Genomic DNA, 17,084 nt, shown 5'->3' on the forward strand with positions numbered 1-17,084 from the left:
ATGTGAGATGTGTGCGTGTTTACAATATAATGACAACCCTGTACATAGTAACTTGGATTTTCCAACCTATTTATTGTTTTTAATGAATACATTTAGCCAAAAAATCATGTCAGAATTTTAAAAAAGGCAAAAAACATAGATTTAAATGGTCATAACCTCAGTACAAAACCCACATTTTGATAATCTCAAACATTACATTGTGTTCACAGATTGCTTCTTGTTTTCTTCTTTTTTCTTTTTTCGTTCTTTCTTATAAATAACAAAGTTTTCCGCTGTTGGACTGTGGGCTTTGTTATCTGTGATGTGCTCTACATACAGTCAATAAATTATAGTATTATAGTATTTAAGGAAGCACTTCTGCTCAGCAGGGCCACCGACGGCAATTTCTCCAGAATGTAGCTTTAATCAAAAATATATGGTAAAGATTCAGCCTTAGCAGCATGTCATGTGTTTCAGAACATAGACAGAAATAACGTATAAGTTATGGCCATTTACGTTGTACTTGTAATGATTTAAAATTTGTTCTAAAGTGTTAAGTGAATATGCAATATTGTGTTGTATTTGGGTAAATTTTAGATAAATACTTATTATTGGTGTGTAATTATTTTCTATTTAAGTACAATATTCTAATATTGCCAGCAGCATTCAGTAGGCTAGAACATTCATAGCTGTAACAAAGAGCTGTGCAGTGCACTATACACTGTAAAAAGTGAAACGTCAGGTCAACATGAAATTTTAAATGCAAAAATTTTAAATGCTCTCAACACCTGAAGACCTAGTTTAGTCAAAAGATCTCAGAAAGATGTAGCTGCCTCCTTATAAGATGAAATTGCTTGAACTGGGTGGATTTTTACTCAGTTCTTCCCCCAGTTTAGTCATTGCCAACTTCCACCCACAGTCTGTAACTCTCCCTGTCATACAGTGCACCCAGCCTGGCAGAGGGGATAAAGGCTCCCTCCTCTCAGGCCGAGGGTGTATTTAGTGACTGTGGGGCTTGAATCTGGAATTTTTTACTAGTAATTTTAGTAAATGAAATAATCTCATTATATTGGCAGATAATTTTGCTTGTTTTTGCTTGTTTTAAGAAAAAAAAATACTTGAAACACAATTATCTGCCAATATAGTGAGATAATCTGGTACAGAGTAACACAGAAGTACAGTAATGAGTAAGAAGATGACTTTTTCTGGGATATAACACACAGCCATTACATTTTGAGAGAAGTAATCAGTAATGAATTTGTTTGAGTAATTACCCCAACACCAAAGCTATGTGTACTAACAGTAACACTACAGGGAATAGTACATTAACAACATGGAATAGTACATTATAACCAGGAATGGGTGTGTGAGACTGCATTGACATTACAGAATATAATCACTACAATCGTAAATTAGTTCAAGTATACCCAGAATGTATTTTCATGCTGTCCTAGCTGCCTACCTTTGCCTAATACAAAGACCTCTCCTGTCTCAGACTTCCTGTCATGGAAGGCAGAAGGATCGCTGGGATGTGAACTCATGACCGCTTGATGATTAGGCAGTTGGACAGTTGTGCTGTTCAAGAGCTTCAAAACTGCTTCTATTTGTGTGTCCAAGACAGAATGCAAAGGTGAATTAACTTAGAACAGCATGAGCTGTGCTTGTAAAGTTGCTTATGCTCAGACAGAGAGCACTGTGTGCCCTAAAGAATCTGTGGTCAGACAGCCAGAGATTGTGAGTTCAAATCCCTCTGAAACATCGACTCTCTGCGGTCACTCTCTTCCCCCCCAGGCTGGGAAAACTCTGTGATAGGGGGAAGTTATGGTCTGTGGGTGGGAACTGGCATTGACTAAAATCTGAAATCCTAAAATCCATCAAAAAAAGTGAAGCAATTTCAGCAGATAAAGAGACAACACAGTGAATTTTCTGAGTAAGCTCAAATTAAACTGTTTTTACGGACCTAACTGCAGTACTACAAAAGTAAGTTGAACCAAGAACTAAGCTGAAAAAAGAAAAAGAAAAAGCTGTGCAGAAGGACTTAAACTTTCAAGTTCACCTGACTTTTATTTTTACACTGTACTATTATGTTGGATTAATGGGTTAGCAAACTAACTTCAGCTTCTATTTAAGGTAACTCTGACCTGACCTAACTTTGGTTTAAACCAAAGTTAGCTCACAACCCATAAATCCAGCTTTACAGTATAGCTTATCCTCCCATTTCCTACTGCACTGTTAAGTAGATGTACTGAAGCTATAAGCTATGAGAAACTTTGTATTTCTTTAAATAGTTAACATAAGTACTGTATGTTTGAGAGTTGTTTAGTTTGCACACGTTTAAGAACATGTTTTCTTAGTTACGATAAATTAAATACTGTATGTTTTTGTAAATATGTTCTCATTGTTGTTATTGTACATTCATAAATTGCAGTCATTTCTAAATACATTCCATGTTACTGGTTGAGTACAGCAATCACAGAAACCCCATGTGCACAAAGAACATGTACATTTTGCTTCTTTTCTTCTGTCGTACTGTCCCAGTCAAGGGCACAGCCCCGCACCTACAGCAGTTCACTTGCAAAACAAGTTACGTTTACTTTACAACACCTATAAATAGGCTAGTCTGCACACTTTACATGATAACATTGGGCCATAATGTCCCGTATTTTCCTCAGCAATGGACTTTGGGCCTCATCCATATCAGTCATCCACATCGGGCTTGTAAATTCTCTGTTTTACTGTTTTTCATTAGTAGAACACAGTGTCCACATGTAAAGGTGTCCAGATTATGGAAAGCAGGCTGGATAAAGAAACAGGACGCAGGAGTTTATCTTCACATTTTATCACTTATGGAAATCACACTTAAGGGAAAATGTCAGGCGGCTTAAAACAAGGATCTTTTACTGAACATGTTTTCAAAATTCTGGTGATTGGAGATTCTGGTGTTGGAAAAACTAGTTTTGTCCATCGTTACATCAGAAATCATTTCTCAAATCAACTGAAATTAACAGTTGGAGTGGATTTCTCAATGAAGATGATTGAATGGGACAGTAAGACGCTGGTGAGATTACAACTGTGGGACATATCAGGTAACTCACTGATTCACTAATGTGCATACATGCTTTATAAACTGTAAATTAATTAATGCTTCATGTAAATTAATTAATGCTTCATCTCAATATGAGAACAGTCCTTCAGCTATGGGTATTAATTAATTCATATAATTATTGGCAAACTTCTAATCAAATATACAGTGCTGTGCAAAAGTCAAAGACCACCCTTTCATCTTTCATTTCATTTCCAGTCAAAACAGCCATTAAGTACAAACTATTCATTTTTCAGAGTGATGAAAAAGCATAAAACAGAAAATTACACAGATGTCTCCAACATGAAATATATCATGTCTATTTAATATCTTAAAACCAACTAGTTACAGCTGTGTCCTCCCAACAAAAGTTGTTCCCAAAGCTCTCACTAGACACTAACTCTCACACAAGCAACTACCTTAATACACTTTAGCTGCATTCAGATTTCTTTCTCATGTGCGTCTAAAATGCACATGAGTAGGAAATGACAGAAATGACGCTATGGCTGATGCTATGGCTGATGCTATGGCTCTGAAAGGACATGTAGCTTTCAAGAAGCCATTTCTGAGAAAAGGAAAGGAAAAAAAAGAAGACAATTTGCACTACAGCACTGACACTAGAAATTTGAGATGTGCAGTAAAGTTTTACAGACTGATGAGTCAAATTTGTCAGTGGAATTACTTGGACTGTGAGAAGCAGAAAATGCTATCAACTTGAGTTAAGTCTCCTGAAAAGAATGAAAGCTGTAATAAAGGCAAAAATGGACTTACTAAATACTTTGATATTTATTAAAGTCCATTTATATAGTGATATTATGTTTAGTTGTTGAGACTTTTGTGCCATTTTCTCTTTTTCTGCTTTTTTTCCTGACATATATCACACATATCATGCTTGTGTGTGATTTAAGCACCAATAAAAAAAATGTAGTATTTTTTTTTATAGATTTTATAGATTTAACAGATTTTAAGGATCATGACATTGCCTTTGCCAGTAAAAGGTTTTGGTTTCACTTATGAGCTCCCAACTACATTCTCAATACAAGAGCCAGCGTACTCTCTCTGAATGTTTTCTTATAATTTTGAGACGTTGTTTGCAATTATATCAATTTGAGTACATTATTAAGCTGCATTAAGGATTTCACTTGAGAATGTTCAAAGCCTATAAAATATTCACTGTTTTTTCATGCACTGTAGTATCTCAGTAGCCTCAATTTGTGTCACGTTCTCTTGGTGACTCACATAATCACAGAAATGTCACAAGGCAAAATTTATTGTCTCTTTTGTGGTTTGTGCACACAGTCAGTCTGCGATTAGTTTCGGTTCCACCAGGAAGCTCTAACATATCTACAAATCACATCATGATAACTAAGTTTATAGACAGTGTTATATTAATAAATGAGGATGCTTAAAACATACATCTACACATTAAATTCCTGTCTTTAGAGTAAGAAATGTTCTAATATCCTCCCTGTGCTCTTCAGTGTGTCTCACATACAAGTCTTCAAACTGATTAGTTTTCTCTATGCTTAGATATCCAGTATGGAGGAACATGCTGTTATTTTCTGAGATCAGTCTTGAAGGTTTGTGTACTGAAAACATTGAGTTACGCTTAGCGTGACACTGGGGTGTCACTAGAGATTAATGGATAGGGGGCTAAGCCTGTGCTAGGGGAGTCTGGTGGCATGGCTTCAAAATGTTCATCATGATCTTTTAGAGCAGGAACAGCCAGAACATGTATCAAAAATGGCTATTTGGTCAAACTGGCACACAGTAGATCCGTCTCTTTGAAGTTTATATTAAGCACAGAGCTAGTATGACTTAAAGACTACGTCCATCCACTTACAAGCACAGATCAAGCAAAGGTAATGAAGTCAAGCAATGCCATCTTCTCTCTCTTAGATAAACTGCAAGGTCCTAAAAATATTCTTCAAATACAGAGATTAGATCAGTTCAGCCTCAGCTGGTGCCATCAGAAAGAGTGTGAATTTGCTCTGTAGGCATGTTTATTAACTTAGGTGACAGAACTTCATGGTCAGGGTGATTTTTATATTTAGTTTTTTTATATTATTTATAGTAAATTTAGTGTTAATTTTAACTTTAATCCTTAAACAACTCTCCATGACTATCTTCTTGATATCACGCTTCCTGTCGACACAGCCTTTAGTACTCCTCACTCCCACCGGCCGACACTGTCAAGTCCATGAACTATATCCCAAGGGAGATCACATGACGCCTACATGTACTGCCTCCAAAAATCACAATCCCCTTCCTCGCTCCAAGACACCTGAGTACTTCTATCTGCAAGCGTCTGACTAGTTCTTGGTGCATTACACTTGATCACTAATTTCCATCAGATCTGCTCTTTCAGCCCTGTCAGTCTCCTTCAGCCTCTTCCACTCCTTCTCTTCCTGTGTTTAGTAATGCGTCAATTTATTAAACTTAGGTTTACAAGAACTCAGGGAAATAACGAGATCAATCAATTACATTTTTACCGGTAAAAATCTTCTCGTCTGATTAGCCCAGAGGTCAGCGACCCAAATGTTAAGAAGAGCCATTTTGTCCTTTCAGCAAAAATCAAACCACCTTGGGAGCCACAGTGTTTTATGTCCATTTTGCCATCTTGGCTGTAAAGTCTCAGAATGTGCTAATGCCCTTGTATAGGCTAACAAATTTAATATAAACAAAAATGCAGACTTACTTTAGACTTACTTTGCTCTGCTTTGTTTCTTTGTTTATAACTGGTTTAGCTCAGTTATAGCCGCTTTTCTTGCGTCTCCAGCAGAAAACTTTTCCAAAAGCATAATAGTTTCTTGTAAAATCTCAACGTTCAGTTTTTTACGAGGCTGAAGTTGCTTCTCATTCGGCAGCGTCTGGTTTGAATTTTCACGTTCCACATTAAATGGTGCCTGAGGCACTAGAATGTAACTGCTGCACCATTTAAGGTGGAATGGGAACATTTGGACGAGAAGTTGACTTCAGCTTCGCGGATTTTTAGTTTTTGACAGTTTCTCATTGCAGATAAAACATATAAGTCAATTTGTCTCTAAATTATCGATGTTTGTCTTAAATCTTTCTCTTTGCCGTTTCTTTAGCTACTTGCTAGGCGAGACTTTTCTGTGTTGCTATGGTGACCAGCAGTCTGTGTGCCAATCTTCAGGGTTAAATGGTGAATTAACAGTTATACATTTACTCCAATGTTTAAGACAATTTATAGTTAAAACCGTGTTAGACTGATCAGCAGAGCTTTATTTTACTTCAAAGGAGGATTATTTTATTTTTACCTAAAAATCTAATTCTGCTGTGGAACTGCAATAGGGCAGTAAAAGAGCTGCATGTTGCTCCGAAGCCACATGTTGCCAATCCCTGGACTAGCCTTTAACAAAGCTGCTGCCTCTTAATTTCTACCTACATGTTGAGGAATTCAGGAATATAAAATTGCATTATGATCAACACTATATTACCTTTTCACATTAACGTACTGCAAACAAAAATATATGGCAAATACTGGTGTTAATGTTTCAAACTACTTAAGGTAAATATAACAGCAAAGAAATCTCTCTCGCTTGTTTGCACTCTCACACTTTCACTATTCAGTTTCTCCAAATTTTTAAACTAGTTGGCGTGTCAGCTAGCTAGCTAACGTTAGTGTTAGCCTAACCGTTTTTCTTTACCTTGCGTAAACCCAACGTTAACTAGCTAAAAAGAAACCAAGTAAAACCCTGACATCCAGCTATACTGACCATAATTTGCCACAAATCCATATCGTAGTGGATATATTCACTCTGTGACTACTTACTGTTTTACTATATATATTACAGACTTTATTTTAGTGAGCTTTTAGCCAAAATCCTGCCCCACAGCTTCAGCGGTTGCAGTGCAGTGCAGACCAGAGACTGCCGAGGTCTGATAGGACTGGCTCACAACTTCCAAGATGTGATATGATTGGCCGAGCCGGGGGTTATACACATAGCTCAGCAGAGGCAGCGCTGCAATAGAGCAGCAGGTTGCACCTCGCTATTACAGCATATTGTGTACGAGAAATTATATGTAATTTGAAGTAGTAATCTACATTGATTATATTATTATAAATAATATTTACAGGGCCTAAACTGGCCTAGCAACGTCCATGGACTCCCAGCAGTCATAATTATGTACTGTTACATTGATTCTAAAATACTCAGTGATCTTATGATCAATGCAATGAATGCAGTTAGTATAATAGCTAAAACGTAGTTTAGTTCAGTATATAAAACAACTCCTGTCCTGGAGGGCCAGTGTCCAACTCTAGAATCTAGAGTTGTGCACTCCTAATATACAACAAAAAAGTGTATTATTCATGCTCAGTTCATGCAATTATTTATGGTCAAATTATTTTAATGGCTTTAGGCAATCAATTTTCTCAAAGCATTTGATTTACCTAATTTATTAGGTTTCATAGTGACACTGCATCTCAGTCATTTTAAGTTGAGATAAGAAAAGTTGTCCATCTGGTTGACCTGTCTTTTTACAATGTATTTCTTTTTTCACTTTTTTTAAGTGGTTTCTTTCAACAAGTGAAAATGAAAATAGGTAAACACATTTTATAGCTTCCGGATCTTTAAGTGCAAAATTATACACAGAGAATTTGGATTTTACATCAATATTGAAGATTCTTAAAGGTTCTGACAGTAAAATCAGACAGTGCTTGTGTCTTAACCTTCGCTTTTATTCCTGAGCCTGGATCCAGACTGTTCTCTGCTGCACAACTCACCATGCTGACCACGACAAGACTTCAGCCTGATGATTCAGGGCCATGCTTGCTTACCATTCATACTTACACAGTTTTTTTAGTACCATTTAGTCATTCAAAACTTAAGTAGTTTGTCCTCAATTAACTTTCTAGTGATTTACTATAAAAGTAAATATTTAATTAAAAATGTTTTCTTGTTGTTGTCTCCCTGAGGTCATGAACACTTTAAAAATATGAGCAGAGTGTATTTCAAAGGAGCAAGAGGAGCACTTGTTGTATATGACATGGCAGAGGAGTCAACACTGGAGGGGGCACTGAGCTGGAAACTTGACCTTGATTGCAAAGTTGTGACAGATAACGGTCGTCCAATACCTTCAGTTCTACTTGCAAATAAATGTGACCAAGACAAAGCTCGCTCAAAGGAGCCCTGTCTTATGGATAAACTGTGCAGAGAAAAAGGCTTTGCTGGATGGTTCAAGGTATCTGCTAAGGTGAGTGGAATCTAATCGAAACATATTAAGTTTGCTTTTAACATCAACCAGGTTAATTGGCAAGGCAAACACAGAAAACATACGTTTTCCCATTTAGGAAAGTATTGAAAAAATCCATCTAAGACAAATGTAAACTGTTAAATAAATATATATCAAACAAAACATTATCATCAACAAAACACTCAGACTTTGGGGCTGCCGCTGAGACTGCTGAAGTGTTTCAGGCACAAAATCAATAAGATGTATTGTGCAAAGCTTTTGTGCATTTGCTTTAATAATCACTGCAGCAACCTCTCCATTTATTTTCCGCTCTTTTTTTCTTTGTGTGTGAACTTCAGGAGAACGTTAATGTGGATGAAGCTGTTAACTTCCTTGTGAAGCACTTGCTGTGTGAGGAGTCACCCCCTGAAGAAGGCCAGAGTGGGAACATTACCCTGAGGCAAACACCAGAAAAGAGGCCCTCTAAATGCTGTTAACAGCAGAAGTTTAGGGCTTGTTTAATATTAGGCAAAATTCATTGGACCTTCACTGGACGTTCATTGGGGTAGTGGGGGTAAAATTCGGGATGGCTGCTCATAGTGGTCCTGAAATATTTTTAAAATGACTTTTCATCATTACTGAGATATTTTACTAACACATTCATAACAGCATACAAATCAGACTAAGAATTTCAGTAACATACAATAGAAAAACTGCCTTTGTATTAAAAATTGCCTTTGTAACTGAATATTTATCAGAACATCTGTGCTATTACTATTCTTATTCATACAATAGTTTGTTTTTGTGTTTTAATATTGACATATAAAGCTGATGTCATATTAATAAAGCAACTCAAAATGTATGTGTACTCTGTACCTTGTATTGTATCTGAGCAATACCGTAACAAGGCTGCTCCCCTTTTTGCCTGACCGAATTTGCACCCCTGGATGTGTATATACTAAGCCTAATATGCCCCTTTCCATTGCTGTTTTATTTCCTTTTAGTGTAGGATACATGATGCGAATCCTGAAGTAGCTACTCTAACATGATTGAACAGTATTTCTGTAAAAATACTCTAACAATATCAGGCCAGTGCAAATCATAAATACATTTTATTTAATATACCCAGTGAAATTTACTTTCAGATATACTTCCGCAAGTAAACTTCCTTCCCTTCTGCCTACTTATATACAGTTCTGTGCAAAAGTCAGAGACCACCCTTCATTTATTGAATACCCAGTCAAAATGAACGTTAAGTACAATTTGTTCTTTTTTTAAGGAGATTAGATATGATATCATTCACACTGTATAAGGAAGGGGAAAGTCAAAAGTAATAATGTGGAAAAAAACAGTTTCCACAACTGGAGTTCAAAAAATGATTAAAAGGTACAAAGAAAATGGGACCCCTAACAACTGTAAAAGACCTGTTAGACCACCAAAACTGTCCCCATCAGATAAACAGAACTTAAAACTTTCATCTTTGAGAGAAAGGAGAAAATCAAGCTCCACTCTTGTTTCAGATCTGAAAAATCCACAGGTGTTTCTGTCCATTCTTCTTTTGTGAGAAGACAGCTCAACAATATGAGTCTGAAAGGATGTGTAGCTGTCAAGAAGCCTCCACTGAGAAAAGAAAACAAAGAAAATTTGCAAATGGACTGACCACCCCAGTCCAGATCTCAGCATCACTGAATGTGTTTTTTTGATTATTTGGAATGTGAGAAACAGACTATGCAACCAACTAATAAGACTGAACTTTGAGGGTGTTTAAAAGTAATTGTCTGTTAAATATGTTTTCTACTTTTTTCCTTGACAGTGAAAAATGAATAACTTACACTTGTGATAGCTGTTTTGACTGGAAATGAAATAAATAAATGATAGGTGGTCTCTTGTACTTTTGTACAGTACTGTATATGTATACCTGCATTCTGCTTAGTTTATAAAACCCAATAACATTGACAAAAAAGCTTTTATTTTTTATTATTAAAGACTTTCGCATATTTAGATTTGACTGCAGCAATTTCAGAGGAAACACAAGAACGAAGTGCATCAGTAAGTAAAACTGCCTTACCCTTTTTATTCAATAGAAACAGTTTTTGTGTGATAAATTCTTCAGCAAATGATGATGTGAGTTATATTCACCTGATTTAATGATGATGCCTTGGGTGTGGGGGACATGCCGAGTTTCTAATAAACACCTCCCTGGTGATTTCTTTTATTTCCCTTGTTAATCTGCCAGCAGCTCACGGGCTAATTAACAGATCAGCATGGCGGGAGCTCATTGGTGGCGTCCTAATATGCTGCTACTGCTGCTGCCTAAAACAGTTTAAGCAAACTATTATCAAAGAGCTGCCTTATGTAATACTTCCTGTGATAGTTTCCTATTTAAATATTACCAAGAAATCCAAAAACACAAGGCAGGAGGAAGACATTTTTCAAGCAGAAACAGAGGGAAAAAGTATCTATGACATCAGAAACTGCGAGAACTCTGCTGAATGTGCTGACAACATGCCAGATGCACTACTAGATTGTGTGTATATATAGGCAATAACTACCAGCTTGACCCACTTCTGGGCTGTTTTACTGAGGAAGTGTTTGGAATTGCAACATACTGTTGCAGCCCCTAGAGACCTGTGCTATATTGAGTGAACTACATTGGATTAAAGAGTTTGTATCAGTTCTGACCAGCAGTATAACATGCTACTGCACTCTGCTCCAATCTGGCGTCTTATGAAGGATAGTTGTTAGTGTGCTACATATTCCTAAGGGATTTTCTCAGGCATAGTTAAATCCATGTAGCGGAGATGTGATGATTGTTTCTAACGTACGATATGGTCCTCTAGAGGCCCATAAAAGAATTACGTACCATCTGTTTGGGTGTGTAGATGGGTGTAAAAACAAGACTGCTCTGGCTCTGGGCCCTGAGTGCACTGCTAGAATATAACAACAAAGAGGAGAGGGCTAAAATCACATAACTAAACCTGCCACACTGTTCTCGAAAGCGCTGACTCTAGGCCTTTAATGTCACATTTACTTGGCATGCACTGTACCCAGGGCATGATTTGACTGAGGGATTCAAATGGATGCCATGCCCTGTTAAAAAAGGACAAAAATAATCCTTGTGAAACTGTTATTGCCCCTGTCCATCCTGTTGGATGAATGTCATTATGTAAATTCTTATAGATGTCAAAAAGCAAATGTCTGTTCAATTAATCTTTTACCCATTGTTACTAATTACTAAGTTACTCATTGTTCTATATAAATGTAGTGCATATGCCAACTGGCCACTTTATTAAAACCACCTTTCTTGTTTTTACACTCCATTTTATCAGCTCCACCATATAGGCTCACTTTGTCATTCTACAATTACAGACTGTTGTCCATCTGTTGCTCTGCATACTTTGTTAGCCCCCTTTTAATGGTCAGGACCCACTGGACCACTACAGAGCAGGTATTATTTGGGTGGTGGATCATTCTCAGTGTTGCACTGGTACAAGTGGATCAGATACAGCAGTGCTGCTGGAGTTTTTAAAACACCTCAGTGTCGCTGCTGGACTGAGAATAGTCCACTAAACAAAAATACCCGGCCAACAGCGTCCTGTGAGCAGCGTCCTGTGACCACTGATGAAGGACTAGAGCATGACCAACACAAACTGTGCAGCAACAGATGAGCTATTGTCCCTGACTTTACATCTGCAAGGTGGACCAACAAGGTAGGAGTGTCTAATAGAGTGGACAGTAAGTAGACACAGTGTTTAAAAACTCCAGCAGCACTGCTGTGTCTGATCCACTCAGACCAGCACAACACACACTAACACACCACCACCACATTAGGGTCACTGCAGTGCTGAGAATCATCCACCACTGTGTGGTGGTCCTGTGGGGGTCCTGAGCAATGAAGAACAGGATGAATGGGGGCTAACAATGTATGCAGAGAAAGAGATGGACTACAGTCTGTAATTGTGGAACTACAAAGTGCTCCTGTATGGTAAGTGTTTTTGCACTTTCCATGTATGTACAGTATGAACTGTGGAGTGAATGGTACATTTTGAAACTTCAGTAGTTTTTATGTACTACATCAAACTATCCTTTTTAATGACATGGGACCTTTAAATGTTGTTCAAAGAGACGGGTCTTCAGACAGTGTTTGAAGACAGCGAGGGACTCAGCTGTCTGGATAGCCAAGGGAAGTTCATATCGCCACCTGGGTGCCAGCACAGACAAGAAAAGATTATTATTATCTCGCTGCCTGACTCTTGATCTAGGCTGTTCTGAGAGACTAATGATGGAAAAAAATACCTTTAATAATAAAACACTACTCACCAGTGAGAGGATTTGAGCACTCATGGATTCAGAAGATTTAAAGACATGCAGTGACTCATCTCTGTCATGACTCAAACCTGCCATTTTTAAATGAATCCCAGTGAGAGTTAATTGGGTTACTTTATTAGTGGGGATTGGAAATGATCAAAAGTGTTTATGGTTTCTAGGACGTTTAGTTAATGACTACGCAGAAGTGCACTCATTCTTAGCATTAGCATTAGGCAGCAGTATGACACATCTGCCCAGGATGGCATTAAAGGCCAGTATTACTGCTTATTTTATATTGTTATTGTTATTTGAAGTGCTGGGCAAAAGTCAGATACCACTGGCAGGGATATTCTTTCTTGGTTACATTTTCTGCTTCTCATGATCAGAGTAATTCCAATCACAAATTTAGACTCATCAGTCTACAGAACCTTACTTTAGTGCTCAGATGTCCAGATTTGGTTCTTTTTTGTGTATTTCTTCTTTTCAGTAACAGCTTCTTGAAAGCTACACATCCTTTCAGACCTACAGTGTTAAGTTGTTTTCTCACAGTGGAAAGATGGACACCTGAGTTTTTCAGATCAGCAAGAATGGAGTTTCCTATCGCTCAAAGATGAAAGCTTTAAGGACTTTTTATCTGAAAGTAACCATTTGGTGATTGTTAGGAGTCACATTTTCTCTGTATTCTAAAATAATTTTATTCTATTTATAAAACTCCACTTTTGGAAACGGCTGTTTTTTGTTTTCAGTTATTTTCCTCTGATTTTCTCCTTACTTATGCAAGTGTGCTATCTTTATAACTAGTCTCCTTACAAATATCTCCTTTTTTTATCCCATTTATCTGAAGGGGAATGTAGTGTCAGTGATACCTTTGGGAGCAGCTTTTGTTGGGAAGACACAGCTGTAACCCATTGGCTTTAGGATTGGAAGGATGGAAGAATTAAAGTGGCAGCAGAGTGCACAAAAGTAACGAGTAGATAAATCAAATAATAATCGATTTTATATTGTGCTTAGTGTTTGAGGCTTTTGTGTAATTTTCTGTTGAATGTATTATAGCGACCTGCTATTTGCACTGCCATAGAGGCTCTGGAGGCGTGGCCATGCATAGGGCCACGTGAAGAGGCTCATGGCGCATGCTCCATGTAAAAAGGGACATTTTATGTTATTAATGTCGTTGTTTGTTGTGTTGTGTTGTGTGTTATTTGCATTTTATTGTGTCTGGGAGTGTGGGTATTTTGTGTTGGGGGTTGTTCACTATGGGGTGGAAGCCTTTGGCTAATAGTGACATCCCCAAGTGCCATGTTATGTACCTTTCTGCTGGTGTTTCAATAAAAGTGCGCTACGCAAAGCAGAATCAGGGTCTCTTTTGTGTCTCTTTCTATGCTGACACCACAGTAATTTCTCGCTAATTTTTCTGATACTGTGAAATATATAACTTGTGCTTAAGGTCTCTGCTTTCTGAATGGAAAAGGACTGTAATACGACTAGTCATCATGTATTGCAACAGGATGCACATAAGCCAAATGTTTTCTCTTAGAGTCTTTTAGCTGACGCTCTATTACTCTGTCTAATCTCTCAATTATAGAGCGCTGAGGTGGTCTTCTACTACGCTCATGTGTTTATCTGTGAAAGCGACACCTTGAGGCTGTGTTTTGCTGACATGGTGTGTATTGGAGGGAAGATATTTTTACTCCCCCATCTGTTCTACACTGTCCTGTAGTTTTACTTTCCAGTGTCCTTGCTGTGTGTCTGGGGATCTGTTCTACATAGCACTTATTCTAGTCCCCCTCTCTCTCTCTCTATCCCATTTACAAATATTCTCACTCAATTACATGTTCTCCTGGTGAAGCGCAATGGACAGATCAAGAGGATTTGATTTTCTCATCAATCACATTTTCTTTAGATTAAGTCAGTGTCTGGATGGTCTTCTGAGTCCTGCATACCTCGTCTTAAATGAGATTGGTACTGACACATTCCATCCCCAAGCTGTTAACTGTGAGTGTTTGTAACATTACGTGTATATTGTGCCGGTTGGAAAACTGTCTGAGAGAAGCATTAACTTTAAATAAGATTCCATGCCCTAGATACATCAGACGCAGTTTCAGAGGTCAGCTGAAGGGTTTTGCACAAACTCCTTGAGTAATAATAAATGACTGATACATAATATTCAATATTTTATGTGTATTGGCATAAACTATATTTACAATGAAAGACTGATTGACTACACAGCAATCTGTGTTCAGCTTTGTGCTTTGTGTGCTGGTATCATGCACTAGTCAGGCAACATTGGGTCACAACACTACTGCAGAGATGACAATGACAATAGAGTGTGATAATGTCATTAAAAACTCATAGGTAATCACAGAAAAATGTCGACCAAGTTTGATTTAGCTGGGGTATATGCTATAAGTAACGTTACAGGTCTATTACTGTGGAAATCTCTTTACAGTCTGAAGTGCAACACTGCCACCTAGTTTGTAGTCCCATTCCAGATAATCAACTGGAGCTGGTTAAAACAAGAGTGAGACTGTTTTAGTTTACAATGAGCAAAACACTTGTTCTGACTGAATTAGTCAGTGATTAAAATCTTTGATGATTTCATAGTAACTAGCCTGCCAGTTGCTTTAAAGCTAAACATTTTTTGTATAATGTACAGTTTTTAAAAGTACTCTTCATCTTTGTGCATCGACTGAGTCCTGTGGCTTTTCAAATTTCTGTCAGAAAGTAAGATTTCAGCCAACTATTTCACGCATTTCAGTGAACTTCCAAATCTCCCAAATCTTAACAGGTTATCATGTTCACACAAACACACATAACACAAAGGATTAACTGAGACAAAAGCTTAATGTCATGGGAGTGAAAGCAGTGAGAAAGTGATAGGAGGAGTGTCTTCCCTATGTGACACAGACTTCATGAAAGTAATTTTAGCTTCATGCAAATTATATGTAGAATCAAAGCTGCTATAATGCAGACTTAGATGGGCTCAGAAACTAACTGAACACAGTGTCATTGGTGAGATTCAGTCAACAAAGATAGTGTCCCTCTTAATGACATCAGCAAGAGTCGCTGTCAGTCAGGCTAAAGGCCTTGAAGGTTCACGAATGGTCATCTTTCACTCAGTTATATGAAGATGGAAAATCCCAATTCTAACTCCTGTACCAAACATTATAAAACATAATAATTGCACTCTACTTCTTTGTTAAAAGTACTAATACAAATCTAGAAACATATACTGTTTCTTACTGTTTCACGTATAGTTCTTAGTTACTTAGAGGTAAATCTAGTTAATCAGTTAATTTGGTAAGTCCTACAGACTGAAGAGTCTTGTGCCAAAGAAGCTTCCCAGCATTCTTAGCGGTTTTGTTGGCTTCTGTTAATTAACTCTTATTTCTCTCATATATAGATATAATTCTCTTTGTAAAATGTTGTTTTTGTGACATACTCTCATGTTAAATGTGACATTTTGATGCATTTTACTTGTCATTATTCAACCGTGCCATTCTGTCTCCAAATTCACAACATACTGATAGGTGGGGCATGAACTCGGAAAGGTGCTGACTCTGCAGTGCTAACAGAGATTTTCTGTCATAATAACAGGAGAAAGATGTGACAGGATTTTAGCAAAAAGCATACTATAAAGGTTAGGACTTCAAAATATACAATATACAGTCTAAATCAGTAATAAGTAGTTAAAGAGAAAATATGTCTGATTTGTGCAAATTATGGTCAGTATAGCTGGCTATCACGTTTTTAGCCAGTTGCTTTTTTAGCTGGCTAACTAATCTAGAGTTAGCTAGCTAACCTAGCTAAGCTAAATTGATGTGAGGTAACGTTAAGTTAAAGAAAAGGGGATAGACTATAAAGCACCACATATTATTTGTTTCCATGTTTCTATTAAGCATTATCAAAACAATCACCAATATTAGCTATATTATTTTACTCTGTATACGTAATACTGGTATTGTGTTGTAACACAATTTTATATCCCTGAATTCCTCCTCATCTGTAAATGGTAAAATCTGGCGGAAGAGGCGGCACCTCCGTAGGAGGCCAGTGAGATGAGTAGATATTTGCCAGTTCAAACACACAAACAACATTTTTGCCAGTTTTTGTAAATCTGAGTTTAATAAAAATAATGTTACCAAACACAGGCAGGGAGATGGAGAGAAAGAAGCTGAAGGAGACTGACAGAGCTGAAGAAGCAGGTCTGATAAAGGTTAGTGATCAAGAAGAAAGAGAGTGAGTGTTGTTCAAGCTCTCAATTAAAATTAATACTCATCTGTGAGACTTAAAAAATTAAGGAGATATGATTTTTGTGCGCTCCAGCACCCCACCGCGACCCAGAAGGATAAGCGGTTTAGATGATGTGTGTGTGTGTGTGTGTGTGTGTGTGTGTGTGTGTGTGTGTGTGTGTGTGTGTGTGTGTGTGTGATTTTTGTGCTGTCAAATGTCACTGTGACCATGTCATCTAGATTATACATGTAAGCACAACCACAGGACAAAATCACATTCTGCCTGC

At 37.4% G+C, this 17,084-nt stretch overlaps 1 protein-coding gene across 1 annotated transcript; it reads left to right on the plus strand.

Annotated features, from left to right (window-relative positions):
* Positions 1-2,687: 2,687 nt before the first annotated feature.
* Positions 2,688-9,122, plus strand: rab32b (RAB32b, member RAS oncogene family). Its single transcript, XM_036593806.1, has 3 exons — positions 2,688-3,065; positions 8,004-8,281; positions 8,620-9,122. The coding sequence occupies exons 1-3, from the start codon at positions 2,849-2,851 to the stop codon at positions 8,755-8,757; spliced, it is 633 nt and encodes a 210-aa protein (XP_036449699.1). The 5' UTR covers positions 2,688-2,848; the 3' UTR covers positions 8,758-9,122.
* The last annotated feature ends 7,962 nt before the right edge of the window (positions 9,123-17,084 follow it).

This window comes from Colossoma macropomum, unplaced genomic scaffold (assembly GCF_904425465.1).
Source record: "Colossoma macropomum unplaced genomic scaffold, Colossoma_macropomum, whole genome shotgun sequence".
Lineage (NCBI taxonomy): Eukaryota > Metazoa > Chordata > Actinopteri > Characiformes > Serrasalmidae > Colossoma > Colossoma macropomum.